The sequence below is a fragment of the Neoarius graeffei genome, chromosome 28 (assembly GCF_027579695.1).
Source record: "Neoarius graeffei isolate fNeoGra1 chromosome 28, fNeoGra1.pri, whole genome shotgun sequence".
Lineage (NCBI taxonomy): Eukaryota > Metazoa > Chordata > Actinopteri > Siluriformes > Ariidae > Neoarius > Neoarius graeffei.
In genome coordinates, this window is record NC_083596.1 from 38,444,271 (window position 1) to 38,461,394 (window position 17,124).

Below are 17,124 nucleotides of genomic sequence, written 5' to 3' on the forward strand. Positions count from 1 at the left end.
CCATCAGCTGCAGTAACAGCAGTGTTCGAAATACCCGTCTGCAGTCTGCATTTTGCAGAATGATTCAAGATTGCAGAAGAAAAATTAAACCACCTGCAATTTTGCAGAATAAAAAAAAAAAAAAAAAAAAAAAAATCAGGCTCGGGATTCAATGGTTCTCAATTTAGCAAACTAGCGGGGCTGTAAATAAACTGAAACCTGCGCCGCGCGAACCTGACGGCATTTTCCAGGTCAAAGTTGAGCAATATTTATGTAATACCGACGAAAGGTGATGACAACCAAATAAGGGCAGGTGCCATTTTCCGATGTAAGATTTCGTCACTTTTAATACCCGCTGGGAGGATCCGACAACTACCTCAGCAGTGTTCGGCAGTTTCCGCCATGCATCTCCCAGAATTCAATGCGGTCTACAAACATGGCTCCCAAGAAGAGGATTGTTTCTTCGGGGCAAGAGGAGGCCTTCAACAAAAGCCGTATGGCCCACGAAGATGGCAGATTGCATTCATTGACTCATCTGGTTCAGAAAGCGAAGACTAGTTCTTATCTTGCATACATACAGTGGGGCAAAAAAGTATTTAGTCAGCCACCAATTGTGCAAGTTCTCCCACTTAAAAAGATGAGAGGGGCCTGTAATTTTCATCATAGGTACACTTCAACTATGAGAGACAGAATGGGGGGAAAGAATCCAGGAAATCACATTGTAGGATTTTTAATGAATTAATTGGTAAATTCCTCGGTAAAATAAGTATTTGGTCACCTACAAACAAGCAAGATTTCTGGCTCTCACAGACCTGTAACAACTTCTTTAGGAGGCTCCTCTGTCCTCCACTCGTTACCTGTATTAATGGCACCTGTTCACAACCTCAGTCACACTCCAAACTCCGCTATGGCCAAGACCAAAGAGCTGTCAAAGGACACCAGAAACAAAATTGTAGACCTGCACCAGGCTGGGAAGACTGAATCTGCAATAGGTAAGCAGCTTGGTGTGAAGAAATCAACTGTGGGAGCAATTATTAGAAAATGGAAGACATACAAGGCCACTGATAATCTCCCTCGATCTGGGGCTCCACGCAAGATCTCACCCCGTGGGGTCAAAATGATCACAAGAACGGTGAGCAAAAATCCCAGAAGCACACGGGGGGACCTAGTGAATGACCTGCAGAGAGCTGGGACCAAAGTAACAAAGGCTACCATCAGTAACACACTACGCCGCCAGGGACTCAAATCCTGCAGTGCCAGACGTGTCCCCCTGCTTAAGCCAGTACATGTCCAGGCCCGTCTGAAGTTTGCTAGAGAGCATTTGGATGATCCAGAAGAGGATTGGGAGAATGTCATATGGTCAGATGAAACCAAAATAGAACTTTTTGGTAAAAACTCAACTTGTCGTGTTTGGAGGAGAAAGAATGCTGAGTTGCATCCAAAGAACACCATACCTACTGTGAAGCATGGGGGTGGAAACATCATGCTTTGGGGCTGTTTTTCTGCAAAGGGACCAGGACGACTGATCCGTGTAAAGGAAAGAATGAATGGGGCCATGTATCGTGAGATTTTGAGTGAAAACCTCCTTCCATCAGCAAGGGCACTGAAGATGAAACGTGGCTGGGTCTTTCAGCATGACAATGATCCCAAACACACCACCCGGGCAACGAAGGAGTGGCTTCGTAAGAAGCATTTCAAGGTCCTGGAGTGGCCTAGCCAGTCTCCAGATCTCAACCCCATAGAAAATCTTTGGAGGGAGTTGAAAGTCTGTGTTGCCCAGCGACAGCCCCAAAACATCACTGCTCTAGAGGAGATCTGCATGGAGGAATGGGCCAAAATACCAGCAACAGTGTGTGAAAACCTTGTGAAGACTTACAGAAAACGTTTGACCTCTGTCATTGCCAACAAAGGGTATATAAACAGTATTGAGATGAACTTTTGTTATTGACCAAATACTTATTTTCCACCATAATTTGCAAATAAATTCTTTAAAAATCAGACAGACAATGTGATTTTCTGGATTTTTTTTCCCTCATTCTGTCTCTCATAGTTGAGGTATACCTATGATGAAAATTACAGGCCTCTCCCATCTTTTTTAAGTGGGAGAACTTGCACAATTGGTGACTGACTAAATACTTTTTTGCCCCACTGTATATATTGGTAAATTGCAGGCTTTTGTCTAAACCGGGGAACAGGGGCGCTGCGCCCTCTTACTCTCGGTGTGCGCCCCCTTACCGAAATGCCGATTGAACCCCAAGTCACACTTAGGCCGAATCCCATTTCACCCCTTGGACCAACCCCTTGGCCCTTCCCCTCCATTTTGCGCGTTCACGTGAAGGGGTAGGGGTATCCCAATCCCAGTTAACGCGGAGGGGTAGGGGAAGGGGTAGGGCTTCTGTACCCCTCCAAACGGAGATTTTCCTGGAGCTGACTCCGAACGAAGGGGTTTGAGTGATTTCCCACAATGCCATGCGGATTTCAGCGAGATTTCATGCGGATTTCAGAAAGATGGCGGATCCCGCGGCGAAAGATTGTCATAAATGTGTTTTCTCCATTATTTACGTGTTTTAAGTTGTTATCCAGAGGAAACACGCCGCTTGATTCGCTTTCGAGCTGAGAATGAGCAGCGATTTCTGAAATCCAAGCTGCTGCTAAAAAGCTTTGGGAGTGAGTATTGTTTTCGGTTGCTTGACTGCGTACGTTTTGTTCTGTTATTCTCGCTTTTATTGTTTACATGAGTGTTCTGACACCTCATTCTGTCGGATGTGGTGCACGAAGCGCCAAAGATATCCCATTCAGTGGTGTTAGTTAACAAATCACACCCTGCCAGCAGAGATTTCTGGTTCTGCCTCTGGCTCTGACTGTAGCGGCTGGTCGCAGCCAGTGACGCATTTGGTCGCGTTTTGCTAACGTAAACGCTGACGGAGGTACGCGATGACGTATGCGATCGTTGAAGGGCTATCCCAATACATAGGGGTTGAATTTCAAGCCCTATCCCTTGTAGCTCAGTTTCAAGGGGAAGGGCCAAGGGGAAGGGGGAGGGGAAGGGGTAGGGGTAGAAATTAGAATTGGGATTGGGCCTTAGGCCATGCACTTACAGTATATGCTACTGCACAACATGCAATCTTTCTCAAAACGATATTTTCTCCGTGAAAACATCCCAGCAACACCACGTGACAATGTGTCTGATCATGGAATACGTTATAATTACTCCAAAAATATTCCAATCATAGTAGATACACCGCCAGACGGAGCAAAAACAATTCGAATTGGTGTTTTCCAGACTGAGGCGCCATGTTGTTTAGTTGTTTACTTGTCATGGCTGCTCTCGCGAGATTTGACATGGGTCACATACAAGGTCAGCTGACTTGTAGAGCGAGATTTCGAGACTGAATAACCTTTCACCCACCGGCACGGGAGCTTTTGACAGAAGTAGTTTGCGAGTTGTTTTTGTTGACACTTGGGCATTTAAAGATGTCATCCCGCAGCACGAAACGGAAGAAAGCCAAAGACTGTCCGGAGCAGAAGAAGATTACTTCTTTCTTTTTCAATGTTGACACAATTTGTTACAATTTCCCTCTCAGATAGCCTCAGAATGTCCCATTGTAGCCTCAATTTTTCAAAGCCTTTGCACGGCGGGGGTTGGGGGACGGACAACCGGCACCATCCCCCCCCCGCTTCGCTCCCTCGCCATGGTGAGCGCCCTCATACTAAATTTTTCTAGAAAAAAAACCCTGCATTTTGAGTAACAATCTATTGTTCAAGCTAGAAACTTAATCTTGACAAAATGCAACATGACGTCTAACATGAAAATGAATGTTTTATTTCTTGAAGAACAGTTGTGTTCTATTTCTTATTGTGGTGATACCTTTATTAGTATGTTGCGTGGAAGGATAATGTGTGGGTGTGATAACTAGTACATTTATGAATTAGTTGGTATACTTCAAGTTGTAGTAGCCCATAGTGTCAGGGCGAGGGGGACGAAAGACCTGTGGAGGTATCATGGAATGATAACTTTGCTGCAGAGAAGGATCTGTGAAGACTGAAATTAAAAAGGAGTGAGAGAATAAAGAATTACAGTAATGCTATGAGCTGTAAAGCTAGATATGATGTAAATATAGGCATTATTAGGTTGAGAAGGGTGTAGTAGGAAGGCTTGTGTATTTGCAGAAAATATTTCCAAATTGCAGAACAAAACCACTGAACAGCTTTCTGCTCGGGCTGAATTCTGCCTCGCTAATCGATGATTAATAAAGCACCAGACAAATCGACAGTGCGAGAGCAGATCTCAGCGCTGTGATCTCATCATGGCATACGAGCTGCGGAAATGGCAATAAATTTCCCAAACACCATCATGATTATGTACGGGTAATTTTCTGTTTCAGAGCAGTTCGCTCCATTTTTAGAGGCACCAAAAGCATTTAAACCAAGGGGATGGAAAATATTCGCTTCTGATTGGCTGGAAGTTCAACAAGTCTATTTTTTTTTTTACACCACAGTACTGTTGTGCTTTTCAATCTGATTTGTCAGAGTCTCAAGTGTTGAGACTCTGCAGTATTTTGGCTGTCGTCAAAAACTACGTGCTACGAATTCCAGCGGATGAGTATAGAGAACTTGGGTTCACCCTGGAAAGAGCCCGGAGGAGTCGGCATTATCCAGAACTGAAAATAACTGATACCGACTATGCTGATGACCTCGTCCTCTTTGCTGACAACATAGATGCCGCCACCACCCTACTTCACTTCGTTGAAGACGCAGCTCACTCGATTGGCCTGTACGTAAATACGTGCAAAACGGAACTAATGTCCTACAATGTAGAAGGCACCATTAAATCGCCAGACGGTGACGATATCAAAGAGACTGCCGAGTTCATATATGTACAGTAGGCAGCAACACTGCATCCTCCAAGAGAGACGTCAAGCTTCGTCTCAGAAAAGCCTGGGGAGCTCTAAACAGCTTGGATAAAGCTTGGAAATCCAACCTTCCACCAGACCTAAATAGTAACTTCTTCAGAGCCACCACTGAATCTGTCCTGGTTTATGGGTCAACTACCTGGACACTCGCCTCCAAACTCCAATCCTCACTCGACGGTGCCTTTACAAGAATGTTAAGAACAGCCTTAAATATCTCCTGGAAAGACCATCCAACAAATAAAGAACTATACAGATTTATTCCCCCCCCGTATCGGCAACCATCCAGGAGAGATGATGATTACAGTTTGCTGGCCACTGCTGGCGCAACAAGGAAAAACTGGCAAGCAATCTACTTCTATGGCAGCCCAAACACGGTACCACCTCTGTGGGTCGTCCCACACATACCTACATCGATCAACTGCGGGACGACACGGGCTGCCTAGTAGAAGAACTACCTGCGGTAATGCAGGATAAAGTCGGTTGGAGAGGCAGGGTCATAGGGGTCCGTGCTTGCTCGACACGACTGATAGATGATTTTGGCTGTAAGGAAAATCACATTGATCCATCCTGATGCCCTATTTCTGGCTGAGATTCTCATCACTTCGCTCCTGTCCAGAACGTCCCCATATGGACCGTCGAAAGATATATTCAGAAGATTGTTCAGGACTACAATTACCATGATAACTTTAGGACTGCAGATGCCATGAATAGTTGGACACTCAAGTCTCCATCAAGGAACAGTTGATCACGTCAAAAAAAATAAATAAATAAAAAAAACACTTCACATGAAACGTATAATGAATTTCCTGGTTACGCAGTTGCACTTTTTGACTCTACAGGACTTACAGAAGCGAGTTATTTATAATCATGTTATCTCATCATACAAATGAGGATGGGTTCCCCTTAAGGCTTCTTCCTCATATAATCTCAGGGAGTTTTTCTTCACCACTGTCGCCTCAGGCTTGCTCAGTGGGGATACATTTATTAATGCAAATATTTAAAATCTTTATTTTCTGGTAAAGCTGCTTTGCAACAAGGTCTATTATTAAAAGCCCTATACAAATAAATTGACTTGACATTTATTAATACTGTAAAAAGGTATTGCAATGGAAGCATAGTAACCAGAGATCTCAAAAGTAGCCGGTCAGCGGCGGCAAATCGCCGTCTGCAGTAGGATTTGCCGTGGTCTATTTTTCATTGAGTGACAAAAAATATTTTTGTTTACAAATCTGAGCAGCATGCAAATGTTTAGTTTTATTCAACTAAATAATGGTCAGATACTAACACGTCTGTAGGAAATAGAGGCAGCCATTATGCTGCCGTGTGCTGTAACGAAGATGTAATCTGATTGGCTGACAAGGTGTTGACAATGTTTCGTGTACTGCGATTGAACCGCGCTACCACATGACTAGAAATGGTGACTAAGAAGCGGAGCGGCATGTTAGATGCCTGGTTTTAATAAAGGCCTCGAACCATGGGTAAGTCTGTAATTTTAGCCATCACTATGATTACCAAGTGAACTATAACTGTGTATGGATCCATGTATAAATGCTGGTCGACTAAATATTAAATTATAAATAAATATTGATCGCTATCCCATTATTGTATACCGCCTGTTTTGGGTCAAACCCACCCACTCGGCATGCTTGGCGCATTGACACCGTTTACATTTTGACTTGCGACGGAATGCAATGCATCCTTGTAGGGGAGTCACATATCGAGACTTGACATCTGTCATGCAGTTAACGTTAATCGTTAAAATTATAAATATATACGAGTTTATACAACCCCGATTACAAAAAAGTTGGGACAGAGTACAAATTGTAAATAAAAATGGAATGCAATAATTTACAAATCTCAAAAACTGATAGTGTATTCACAATAGAACATAGACAACATATCAAATGTTGAAAGTGAGACATTTTGAAATTTCATGCCAAATATTGGCTCATTTGAAATTTCATGACAGCAACACATCTCAAAAAAGTTGGGACAGGGGCAATAAGAGGCTGGAAAAGTTAAAGGTACAAAAAAGGAACAGCTGGAGGACCAAATTGCAACTCATTAGGTCAATTGGCAATAGGTCATTAACATGACTGGGTATAAAAAGAGCATCTTGGAGTGGCAGCGGCTCTCAGAAGTAAAGATGGGAAGAGGATCACCAATCTCTCTGGAGTTTTCAGGCTGAGCTCCTCTCGTTGTTCTTGAAGCATTTGCTTCCATTTGTTAACATTTTTCTTGATAGCGGGGAGACGGTATCTATTTCTCTGTTTGAGCATGTAAAAACAGCACAAAAATTAACTATACTGAAGACAGATTAAGCCTTGCTTGCATGAAAGACAGTGCCTGTCTGACCCCAGCTGTAATTATCATGTGAAGCGTGATGTCATGCACAAGGGGTCTATAAACAATATGTGTACCATACTACAGCAGCGGGGGTATATCAAATAGCTTGCAAAGCAGGAAATGAAACCGAGACGTAATGGCGGATACGTAGTGAAGGACGCTTTTAGGAACTGAAATAAAAGTTCAAAAAGCCTCATTTCTGTGGTGCGAGTTCGTAATATATGCTCATTCTAACTTGCCCTGTCGGGCACATATCCCACTTGCCTGAATGCATGTTTCACTTGCCCCGGGCAATCGGGCAGTCCTTAATGTCGAGCCCTCCTATCTGTGCTCAGCTAACGGTGTACGTGTGCTACGTTAAAGAGCTCCGTGTCCACGAGGAGTTTTTGTTTTGTCATTCTCTGCCAGCTCGCAATACAGCAGAAGAAAGCTTTTCTAAGAAGTCTTTGAATGATTTTGCTCAGGAGAGTCGTATCGATTGGGGCCGCTGCTGTGGAATATGTACAGATGGTGCAAGGGCGATGTATTAATGCAGTCTGCTTTCAGTTTATAGAGATAAAAGTGGAGCAAAGGAAAAAACCCTGAAATATAAATATTTTAATAACATAACACGCAAACCCCTGCATTCTAGTACTTATTTTCACTAAAACAAGTTATAACTTTTAAGCATTTTTCTTTCATGTACATTAATGATTAACATGTCAAAAATATCAAATTTAATTCCCCTAGTTAATGAGTAATTTTCAGGAGTGCATTTAGAAAACGCGGTGATTTTCCTGCCTACACAGTTCATTACTTTGAAAAAAATCAGACAGTTGAAGGTAAACTCAGCAAAATCCCAAAACAGTCCTGTTAAAAAGTAAAGGTCTGTTAGAGTTTTTAAAGCTTTCAGGTTTCAATGTTGGGGACATTGAGCCTCGTTTATCAATCTTTTAGTAGAGTTGTGCGTTTGCAGAAGCTAAAGTGAACTAAACATTTCCAATTCATATTTATGTGAGTTGAAGCCAATTGTTTACATTAGTTCGTATTGTCTGTAAATTTAAACACGCCAATGAACACCAAATTTCTCATATAAATCAGGGGCGTAGGGTGTGTGTGTCACACACTGACTGGCAGCCTGAGTGCATTATGTAACAAAAAATAATTACCACTGCTAGTTTTAGGCAGCTTAGAAACCGGCTCTTCCATTATTGCTGTTTCTTCCACGTTTTCTTGATGTTGTGTTCTAGAAATGGCACTAAAACTTAGCTTCGAAACAACAAAATGCAACTTTGATGGAAAAAAATATATTATATATAAAATAAGTTGCTTACCTCTCTTCACGTCAAAAGAAGGAGGAAAGTTTTGCTTGTTTTGACATGGCGAATGATTAACACAAGAGAAAATACTCGTAATTCGCAACTAAAAAGACTGCAGCTACACTGGCAGCTTGAACATGCTTTCTAGGGCGATCATGTTGCGCTTGCGCAGAACGGTGTCAGTCCTGCGCACCTTAGCACATGCACCTGAAGGCATGCCTTGGGCACGCGCGCCTAACGAGCTCTGGCACGCGCGCCGTTAACAAAGAACACCTGTCTTTAAAGATGGGGTATGAGATTTTTTTCAGGAGTATTTTTTACCATATTGCTTGAAAAGCTCCTCACACCCATGTTGCAAGCAGTACAATAGAAGGTTTGACCCAAAAACGAAATATTTTAATCCAGTCTACAGTGTAAAATAAAGGAAAAACGCCATCCAATCCTATCGAGGTAACCACCTCAAAATGATCGGATACTGACACGTCAATCAGACTGAAGCCCGCGAGCAGCCCGTCCCTTCTGCGTGTGTATGTATGAGAGAGCGAGCAGCCCCTCCCCCAACCTGCGTGCTGAGCAGGGAGAGACAGAAATGCACAGAAAAAGGTCCCTCCAAACAACGGGGATTTACACGAAAATGGAAGGAGATATTCACAAACTTCTTTCACAGTGAGCGCCACAAGGCTCTCCTGAACACACTGATGTAATTTTTTTTGTCTGTAGTGTAAACAATGAGGTCACTAGAGCGAGTTAAAAACGAGTGACTTTTCTGCCAAGTTTATAATGGCAGTCTATGGGCTGCGCGCCTGTCCTCTCCTTACTTTCAGGCTTCTCATTCAAAAACTGCAAGTCCTATCATGTAGGTAGACACATTGTGTGAATCAGGACAAGTGTGGCTACTACGAAAATTGTGTGTGTGGAGTGAAAATTGGGGCTGAAAACACAGTTTAAATGAGAAAGTTTGAGCTATTTTTCCGAGCTCTCTACACTCTAACTTAAAGAGACGCGGGGGGGTGGGAGCATGGCGAGGGCGGGCGTGTTTCTTTTCAAAATATGGCTTGCGGGAACCGTTATTCCAAAATCTCATACCCCACCTTTAAATCAATGAACTATGTTTGGGCTATTTAAGGACTGCGCCCATGCAAGGATGATGTGAAGTATTACGCCGCGTCTAGGAACGCGTAAAATCCGAAAAATTAATTTCTCCATTCGGAAAACCGGAGATTTTTAAGAGTTTTGTCAAATATCTGGATTTCTGGGTCATTAGCGGAAAAAATCCGGAGGAAAATCTAAAAATCCGGAATTCCGGGAAAATCCAGAACGCTTTGACTAATCCCGCTTTTCCACTACCAACGCGGCTGAGTTGGGCTGAGCCGTGCCGTGCTGAGTTGGGCTGAGTCGAGCTGAGCGGGGCTGTTGGGGTTGCATTTCGACTACAACCGTGCTGAACCGTGCTGGCTGGAAGTGGGTGGACACATTGGGTGGAGTTAGCGAAAGTGGGTGGACGTCACGTGATGTCGTTAGGCGGCGCAAACAGTGACATCAGTGAGCTTTTAAGTGGTAGTCTCACGACCCGGATAGTAAACAATAAACATGGAGGACATGGAGTCGTTAGTGTTGCTGGTCTTGGTGCTGTGGCTTGTTGTCACTAACAACGCCAACAGATACTGGCAAGAGCGTATAGATGAGGCGAGGCGCATAAGGCTTCAGAAATTCTCGTAATTCTTCTTCTTCCGGGTTTACGGTGCTTACACATCCCAGCGTGCTCGCGGGGTGTGTGTGGGCATGTGAAGACACTCCTCCTCACCAATCAGTGCACAGGGGAATGTCTCCTCACGCCCCTAGCCCCACTCGGCTCGATTTGGCTCACTTCAGCCCTACTCCAAAACCGTGCGAGTTTTGGGTGCTGAGTAGGGCTGAAGCGAGCGGAGTCGTGCTGCTCTGAGGTAGTCGAAACGCGAGGCGTGTCGGGCTGAAGTGAGCTGAAAAAGGGTAGTGGAAAAGGGCCATTAGTTTAGTTCCAGAACTTTAGGCTGATTGTACTGTAACCGGATGAAATATTTTCAGGTAAGGCTGACCCACAATTTAAGCATAAGTTTGGCTAAATGTAAGACGTTTGGGATTTTTTACACCTGTGTTAAGGCCTTCAGAATGAAACTGCCTTCAAAAAGTGTGCGTTCTAAAAGATTTTTTTTTAAAGAAAGATATTTGGTCTTGAAAATGTTTAAAAAATAAAAGTTGTTAGATTTTTTTTGTTGACACCCGTTTTATGCCTGAGTGGAACATACAGTACAGTAACCACAACAATGACAGGATAATAACTATTGGGGGGGGGTGTCAGCTGTTTTTCCTCTGAGGAGCTGCTCACTTTTTCACAATTTGAAACCCCTGGTGTAAAGACCTTTACACTGCAGTGAGCAAAGCAAAACCCTGCAGACCTCCATCATGTGTGTACTCACTGTGGGCTTTCTCTGAATATGCCTTCTGAAGGTCTTTCAGGAGCTGCTCAGCCACAGCAGGCAAACATGAAGCCATTTTCTGCTGAGAGATGTACAGGACTTAACATCAGATTAATGAGGTAAAGTTAATACATAATTCCCGAAATTACTGATTTATTAGCTACAAATCATGTCAGTAAATATTCCTACCTCGAAACAACAACAGTTTCACTCACTCACTCACTCACCTTCAGGCAAACTTTAAGTCGAGAAATATTAAAATGCGTCCTAATCGGATATCTAGTGCACTACATGTAGTGAACACGCTACTATTGTCATGAGGTGAACGGAGTGTACATACAGAGAGATGACGGAGTCATTTGGGATTGAGCCGAATCAACAGGCTGCTAGTCACACACAGCTTCATGTACGGATAAGAGTTAGCAAGCGGAAACAGTAAAGTTAGCTGTATTTACTGCAAATAAACTACATGAAAATCTTATTTACTGCAAAAAAAAAAAACATTTTAACATAAAAACAAGCATTTGGAAGAAAGACCAGAGTGTTTTTCCCGCGTCATGAAACAAACATTCATCCGGAGGAAGCGGAAATCACAAGAGAAGAAGAGAACTGTGGGTTTTGTAGTTTTTTCTTCTTCTTCTCCTGTATGCTACCGAGGGAAATGTTATATATTTAAGCTGATTTTATATATACTGGGTGCGATTTGATGGTGGGGATCATCCCCCCTCTGGTTTTTATCTCTGCTGAAAAAAAATCCTCGGGGACAACCCCGTCAATAAAACAAACAAACCAAAAAAAAAAAAAAGTTGACATGACAGGCATGTTGTGACAGTTTTCTATGGTCTACATTACACCCACTTTCAAAATGACCCGAAGTGGCAGCTTTGATGTTCACGAACGTCTAGGGTTGCCAACCGTCCCGTATTGGGCGGGACATCCCGTTTTTTGGGTAATTTTAATTTGTCCCGTCAGGGAGAGATCCTGCCCCTCACTCCAATGCTGTGGTGTAAATCGCGTAATTGCCGTGAGAAGCGCTATTACCGCGAGTCGCGCTCATCTGCCATTTAAAACCATTCACTGTTGCCATATCCTGCATTTTTAAGCTATACTGACAAAATAGGCATCAAATTAAACTAGAGCAGATGGTGCAGCCAGTGGCTACAGCCTAACTGTTCGATAAGGATAGCAGATAGCTTAAAAAAAACCCTTCCGAAACAGGATAGACCTCAGCCTATAGGGGAGCTTTTCTGCCTCACTCCTGCCTTTGTGATGTCTTTCTCTCTTCTTCTTCTGCTATGAAGCATTGCAGAAGGTTCTTAGGGTTTTCAAATGGACAATTAAGCAAATATCAGGGTTTTACAGCTACAGCAAATCATTTTTCAGTTTATGACATTGCCTTCATAAATATGGCCTGATGAATTATTTGGCCAAAGTTTAAAAGAGAAAAATGAGACAATAATATTAGAATTGTTTGTTATTTTGCATTAAGTTACTTAAAAATATCCATTAATTATCATCTCATCTCATTATCTCTAGCCGCTTTATCCTTCTACAGGGTCACAGGCAAGCTGGAGCCTATCCCAGCTGACTACGGGTGAAAGGCGGGGTACACCCTGGACAAGTCGCCAGGTCATCACAGGGCTGACACATAGACACAGACAACCATTCACACTCACATTCACACCTACGCTCAATTTAGAGTCACCAGTTAACCTAACCTGCATGTCTTTGGACTGTGGGGGAAACCGGAGCACCCGGAGGAAACCCACGCGGACACGGGGAGAACATGCAAACTCCACACAGAAAGGCCCTCGCCGGCCCCGGGGCTCGAACCCGGACCTTCTTGCTGTGAGGCGACAGCGCTAACCACTACACCACCGTGCCGCCCTTATCCATTAATTGGTCTATTAATTTTTAAAAGCTCTATTTTAGAAATGAATTTGTATAGTGGCCTACATTTGCAACCCTCACCTAAAGGCGATTCGGTACTGTAACTATTTTGGGGCGCTGGGGTGCGTGTACAGGGCCTGTACCGGTACTTGTCCGCACCCGGAACAAAGTGTCCCTCATTTGGATATGAGAAAGTTGGCAACCCTACGAACATCCGCAGCAAATAGATACATTGTAGATAATCAGAGTGTGAACGTGGATTTAGCGCCATGAATCACATCCTTACTGATGAGCGCAACAGAATGAATGGATCCACACTGACAGCCTTCTTTTCCTCGCTGTCAATGGGCCAGACGTGCGTTCCTTCCCTGCTGAGAAATTCGCAGAAATGTGGATTAAAGAAGGGCGAAACGCGGTGGATAGCGCGCCGACGGGAAAGCAGAAAAGGCCGCATGAACTGCGCCATCAGAGCAAACTGTTCATTTAGTATTCATGTATTTTAGTGATTTTCGAGTCACTGTCCATTTAATCCGGAGGGAGAGAAACATCACAGCAACGCGACAAGCCATGCGAACTTTGTTGTGTGTTAGTGTATTTAGTCAGAGAGACAGGAAGATGAATTTACTATCTCTGGTTTAGTGTTGGTTTTCATTTAGTGTTTGTGGCAGCGGGGGCGTGGTCAAGCATCGGTCTGTGCACTGGCGTAACGCAAGTACTTGGGGGCCCCCCTGCAGCTACTACCTGTTAGCGCATCATGAACTGGAGGATAAGGCCTAACTCTCCCAAAAACGGATGAAATTTTGGGCAGTGTGGATGTAAATTCTTTTTTCTTTTTGATTTGCCGCTTTTGAGCACCACTTTTTTTCTCTGGTACGCTTCATTGTTGTGTTGTGTTTATTATTTTCATGTTTCATCGGACTTTCTCGTGCATTGAATCACATCGGCCCCCCCGCCCCCCCTAGCGGTCGGCCCCCCCCTAGCGGTCGGCCCCCCCGCCTGGCGGGGGCTGCGGGGGTATACTTTACGCAGGTGGGTCTGTGACAGAAGGACAGAACTGATTTCACACAACTCGCTTTTATTCAGCTTTTCAGCGTCTATCTGCCCTCTCACACACGCACACACATCAGTCGTCTAGTTGTGGAGAGAGCTCCTGCTGCTCTCGCTCTCTCCTTAAACAGGGCGCGGTCACTGGGAGGACACACAAACACATTAATTAACGGCAGGTGTAGTGATTCTGCCACTTACCTTCCCTGACTCCGCCCTCCTGTCACAGACCGATGCTTGACCACGCCCCCGCTGCCACAGTGTTATTCATTTGATATCATCGGATGTTATTGAGCTATTAGCCTATTGTTACCTTAATGTTGTGACGTTTCATGATTAAAAAAAAACATCCCCCCCTTCTGGTTTTTTGACAAATCGCACCGTGTGTGTGTGTGTGTGTGTGTATATATATATATATATATATATACACACACACACACAGTGGTATGCAAAAGTTTGTGCACCCCTGGTCAAAATCGCTGTTACTGTAAACAGTTAAGCAAGTTGAAGATGAAATGATCTCCAAAAGGCATACAATTAAAGATGACTCATTCCCTTTATATTTTAAGCAAAAACAATTTTTTTTTTTAATTTTCATCTTTTACATTTTCAAAAATGACAAAAAAAGGCCCGAAGCAAAAGTTTGAGCACCCTGCATGGTGAGTACCTAGTAACACCCACTTTGTCAAGTGTCACAGCTTGTAAACACTTTTTGTAGCCAGCTAATAATCTTTCAGTTCTTACCTGGGGGATTTTCACACATCCGTCCTTGCAAAAGGCTTTCAGTTCTACAAGTTTCTTGTGCTGTCTTGCACGCACTGCTCTTTTGAGATCTATCCACAGATTTTCAATGATGTTTAGGTCAGCGGACTGTGAGGGCCCGGGCAAAACCTTCAGCTTGGGCCTCTTGAGGTATTCCATTGTAGATTTTGAGGTGTGTTTTGGATCGTCTTATTGTAGGACCCATCCTCTTTTTAACTTCAACTTTTTTACAGATGGTGTGATGTTTGCTTCCAGAATTTGCTGGTATTTATTTGAATCCATGCTTCCCTCGACCAATGAAATGTGCCCTGTGCCACTGGCTGCAACACGACCCCAAAGCATGATCGATCCACACCCATGCTTCAGAGTCGGAGAGGTGTTCTTTTCCTGGAATTTGGCACCCTTTTTTCTCCAAACATACCTTTACCTATTATGGCTTACTGCTTACAGTCATTTTTTAACATTGAACCATTTCATTTCATTATTTTTTAAGCCATTTTTGATCTACAGCTTTTCTTTACCTGTATCTAAGACTTTTTGCCCAGTCCTGTGTTAGTTTAAAAACTGAGGTAAGCTGACTGCAGTAATTGTGTAACACAGTGTAACGTCGCCATCTTGTGGCCATCTTTGGAACTGTTCAAGCACGAGTCTGCTTTTCCTTCAAAAATATAAATCACAAGAAAATAATGGAACATTATTTATCAGAAGGCTGTGATTTAAATTTGTTGATCTTTATGCGTTTTCATAGTGAAGTAAGATAAATCAATAGGCCTTTTTTTTTGACTGAATAAACATCACTTCCTGCAGGTCTTCATCTCGTGAAGCAGATGAAGGCTTAGCAAAGACAACAGAAAACATCTCATATCATCTCTAGCCGCTTTATCCTTCTACAGGGTTGCAGGCAAGCTGGAGCCTATCCCAGCTGACTACGGGCGAAAGGCGGGGTACACCCTGGACAAGTCGCCAGGTCATCACAGGGCTGACACATAGACACAGACAACCATTCACACTCACATTCACACCTACGGTCAATTTAGAGTCACCAGTTAACCTAACCTGCATGTCTTTGGACTGTGGGGGAAACCGGAGCACCCGGAGGAAACCCACGCGGACACGGGGAGAACATGCAAACTCCACACAGAAAGGCCCTCGCCGGCCCCGGGGCTCAAACCCAGGACCTTCTTGCTGTGAGGCGACAGCGCTAACCACTACACCACCGTGCCGCCAACAGAAAATATAATATAGTATAATATAATATAGGGGCAGCACGGTGGTGTAGTGATCAGCACTGTCGCCTCACAGCAAGAAGGTCCTGGGTTTGAGCCCAGCGGCCGGCGAGGGCCTTTCTGTGTGGAGTTTGCATGCATCTCCGTGGGTTTCCTTCGGGTGCTCTGGTTTCCTCCACAGTCCAAAGACATGCAGGTTAGGCTAATCGATGGCTCTAAATTGACCGTAGGTGTGAGTGTGAACGGTTGTTGTCTCTGTATCAGCCCTGCGATGACCTGGCGACTTGTCCAGGGTGTCCCCCACCTCTCGCACATAGTCAGCTGGGATAGGCTCCTGCCCGCCTGCGACCCTGTAGAACAGGATAAGCGGCTACAGATAACGGATGGATGGATGAATAGAGAAGTGTGTGTCACATTCTTTTATGGACATCACAGGTTCCCGCCCATGGTCCTGGAGAACCCCCTGCCCTGTCCTACGCATTTAAATGTATTCTTACTCTAACAAACCCACTTCAAATCAGGAAGGTGTGTTAATTAGCTGATCAGTCAGCTGGGATAGGCTCCAGCCCGCCTGCGACCCTGTAGAACAGGATAAGGGACATTCCACTGAATGGGTGCCATTTGCTTGTTGTACCACTCCCAAATTAAACTTAATTTGTTATATCTTTTCAACACTGATTATAATAACACATATTTAACTATTCAAAATGTGTATTGGTCAACCTCAGGCTAAGTTACAAGGTTTGGAAGTCAAAGATGGCTGCATTTTTTTTCAGTCCTGTTACCAAAACTCTGAAAGTAACAGGACTGAGTTTTTAGCCTATGATTAGCTAATACATGGAATTAAGCCACATGGCGTCATCGCAATAGCATGACCACACTTGGCACATTCTAGTGATTTACCAAAAATCTGTACTTTTACAATAAACAAATATCATCTAAGAAATAATTTAAGTAACAGGACAGTATGTTGACATTGACCTTATCAGTCAAAGTTAAAAAATCATCAAATATACAGAAAAGTAAATGAGAGAACTAACTTTTTGGTCTTCCCATGGCCTTCAGAAGACACAACTGATGTAACTTCCTGTTGAGCATGTGATTTATGGAATGTTCCAAATTTGTCAGATGGGGTAATATGTTTGGGTAACAGGACTGAGATATTGTGGATTTCTTATGAAAAAAATATATTTAAACCATGGATTGGATA

At 43.6% G+C, this 17,124-nt stretch overlaps 1 protein-coding gene across 6 annotated transcripts in view; it reads right to left on the bottom strand.

The window, feature by feature from the left end:
- Positions 1-11,554, bottom strand: part of zswim7 (zinc finger, SWIM-type containing 7) — an 80,226-nt gene extending 68,672 nt beyond the window's left edge. Inside the window, exons 1-2 of one of the 6 annotated variants that reach the window (XM_060913231.1) lie at positions 11,333-11,554; positions 10,993-11,071 (exon numbers count right to left, since the gene is read on the bottom strand). In XM_060913231.1, the coding sequence (XP_060769214.1) occupies positions 10,993-11,068 (76 nt within the window). In that variant the 5' untranslated portion in view covers positions 11,069-11,071; positions 11,333-11,554. The other 5 variants (XM_060913234.1, XM_060913229.1, XM_060913232.1 and 2 more) reach the window with 5 other exon arrangements.
- Positions 11,555-17,124: the final 5,570 nt, after the last annotated feature.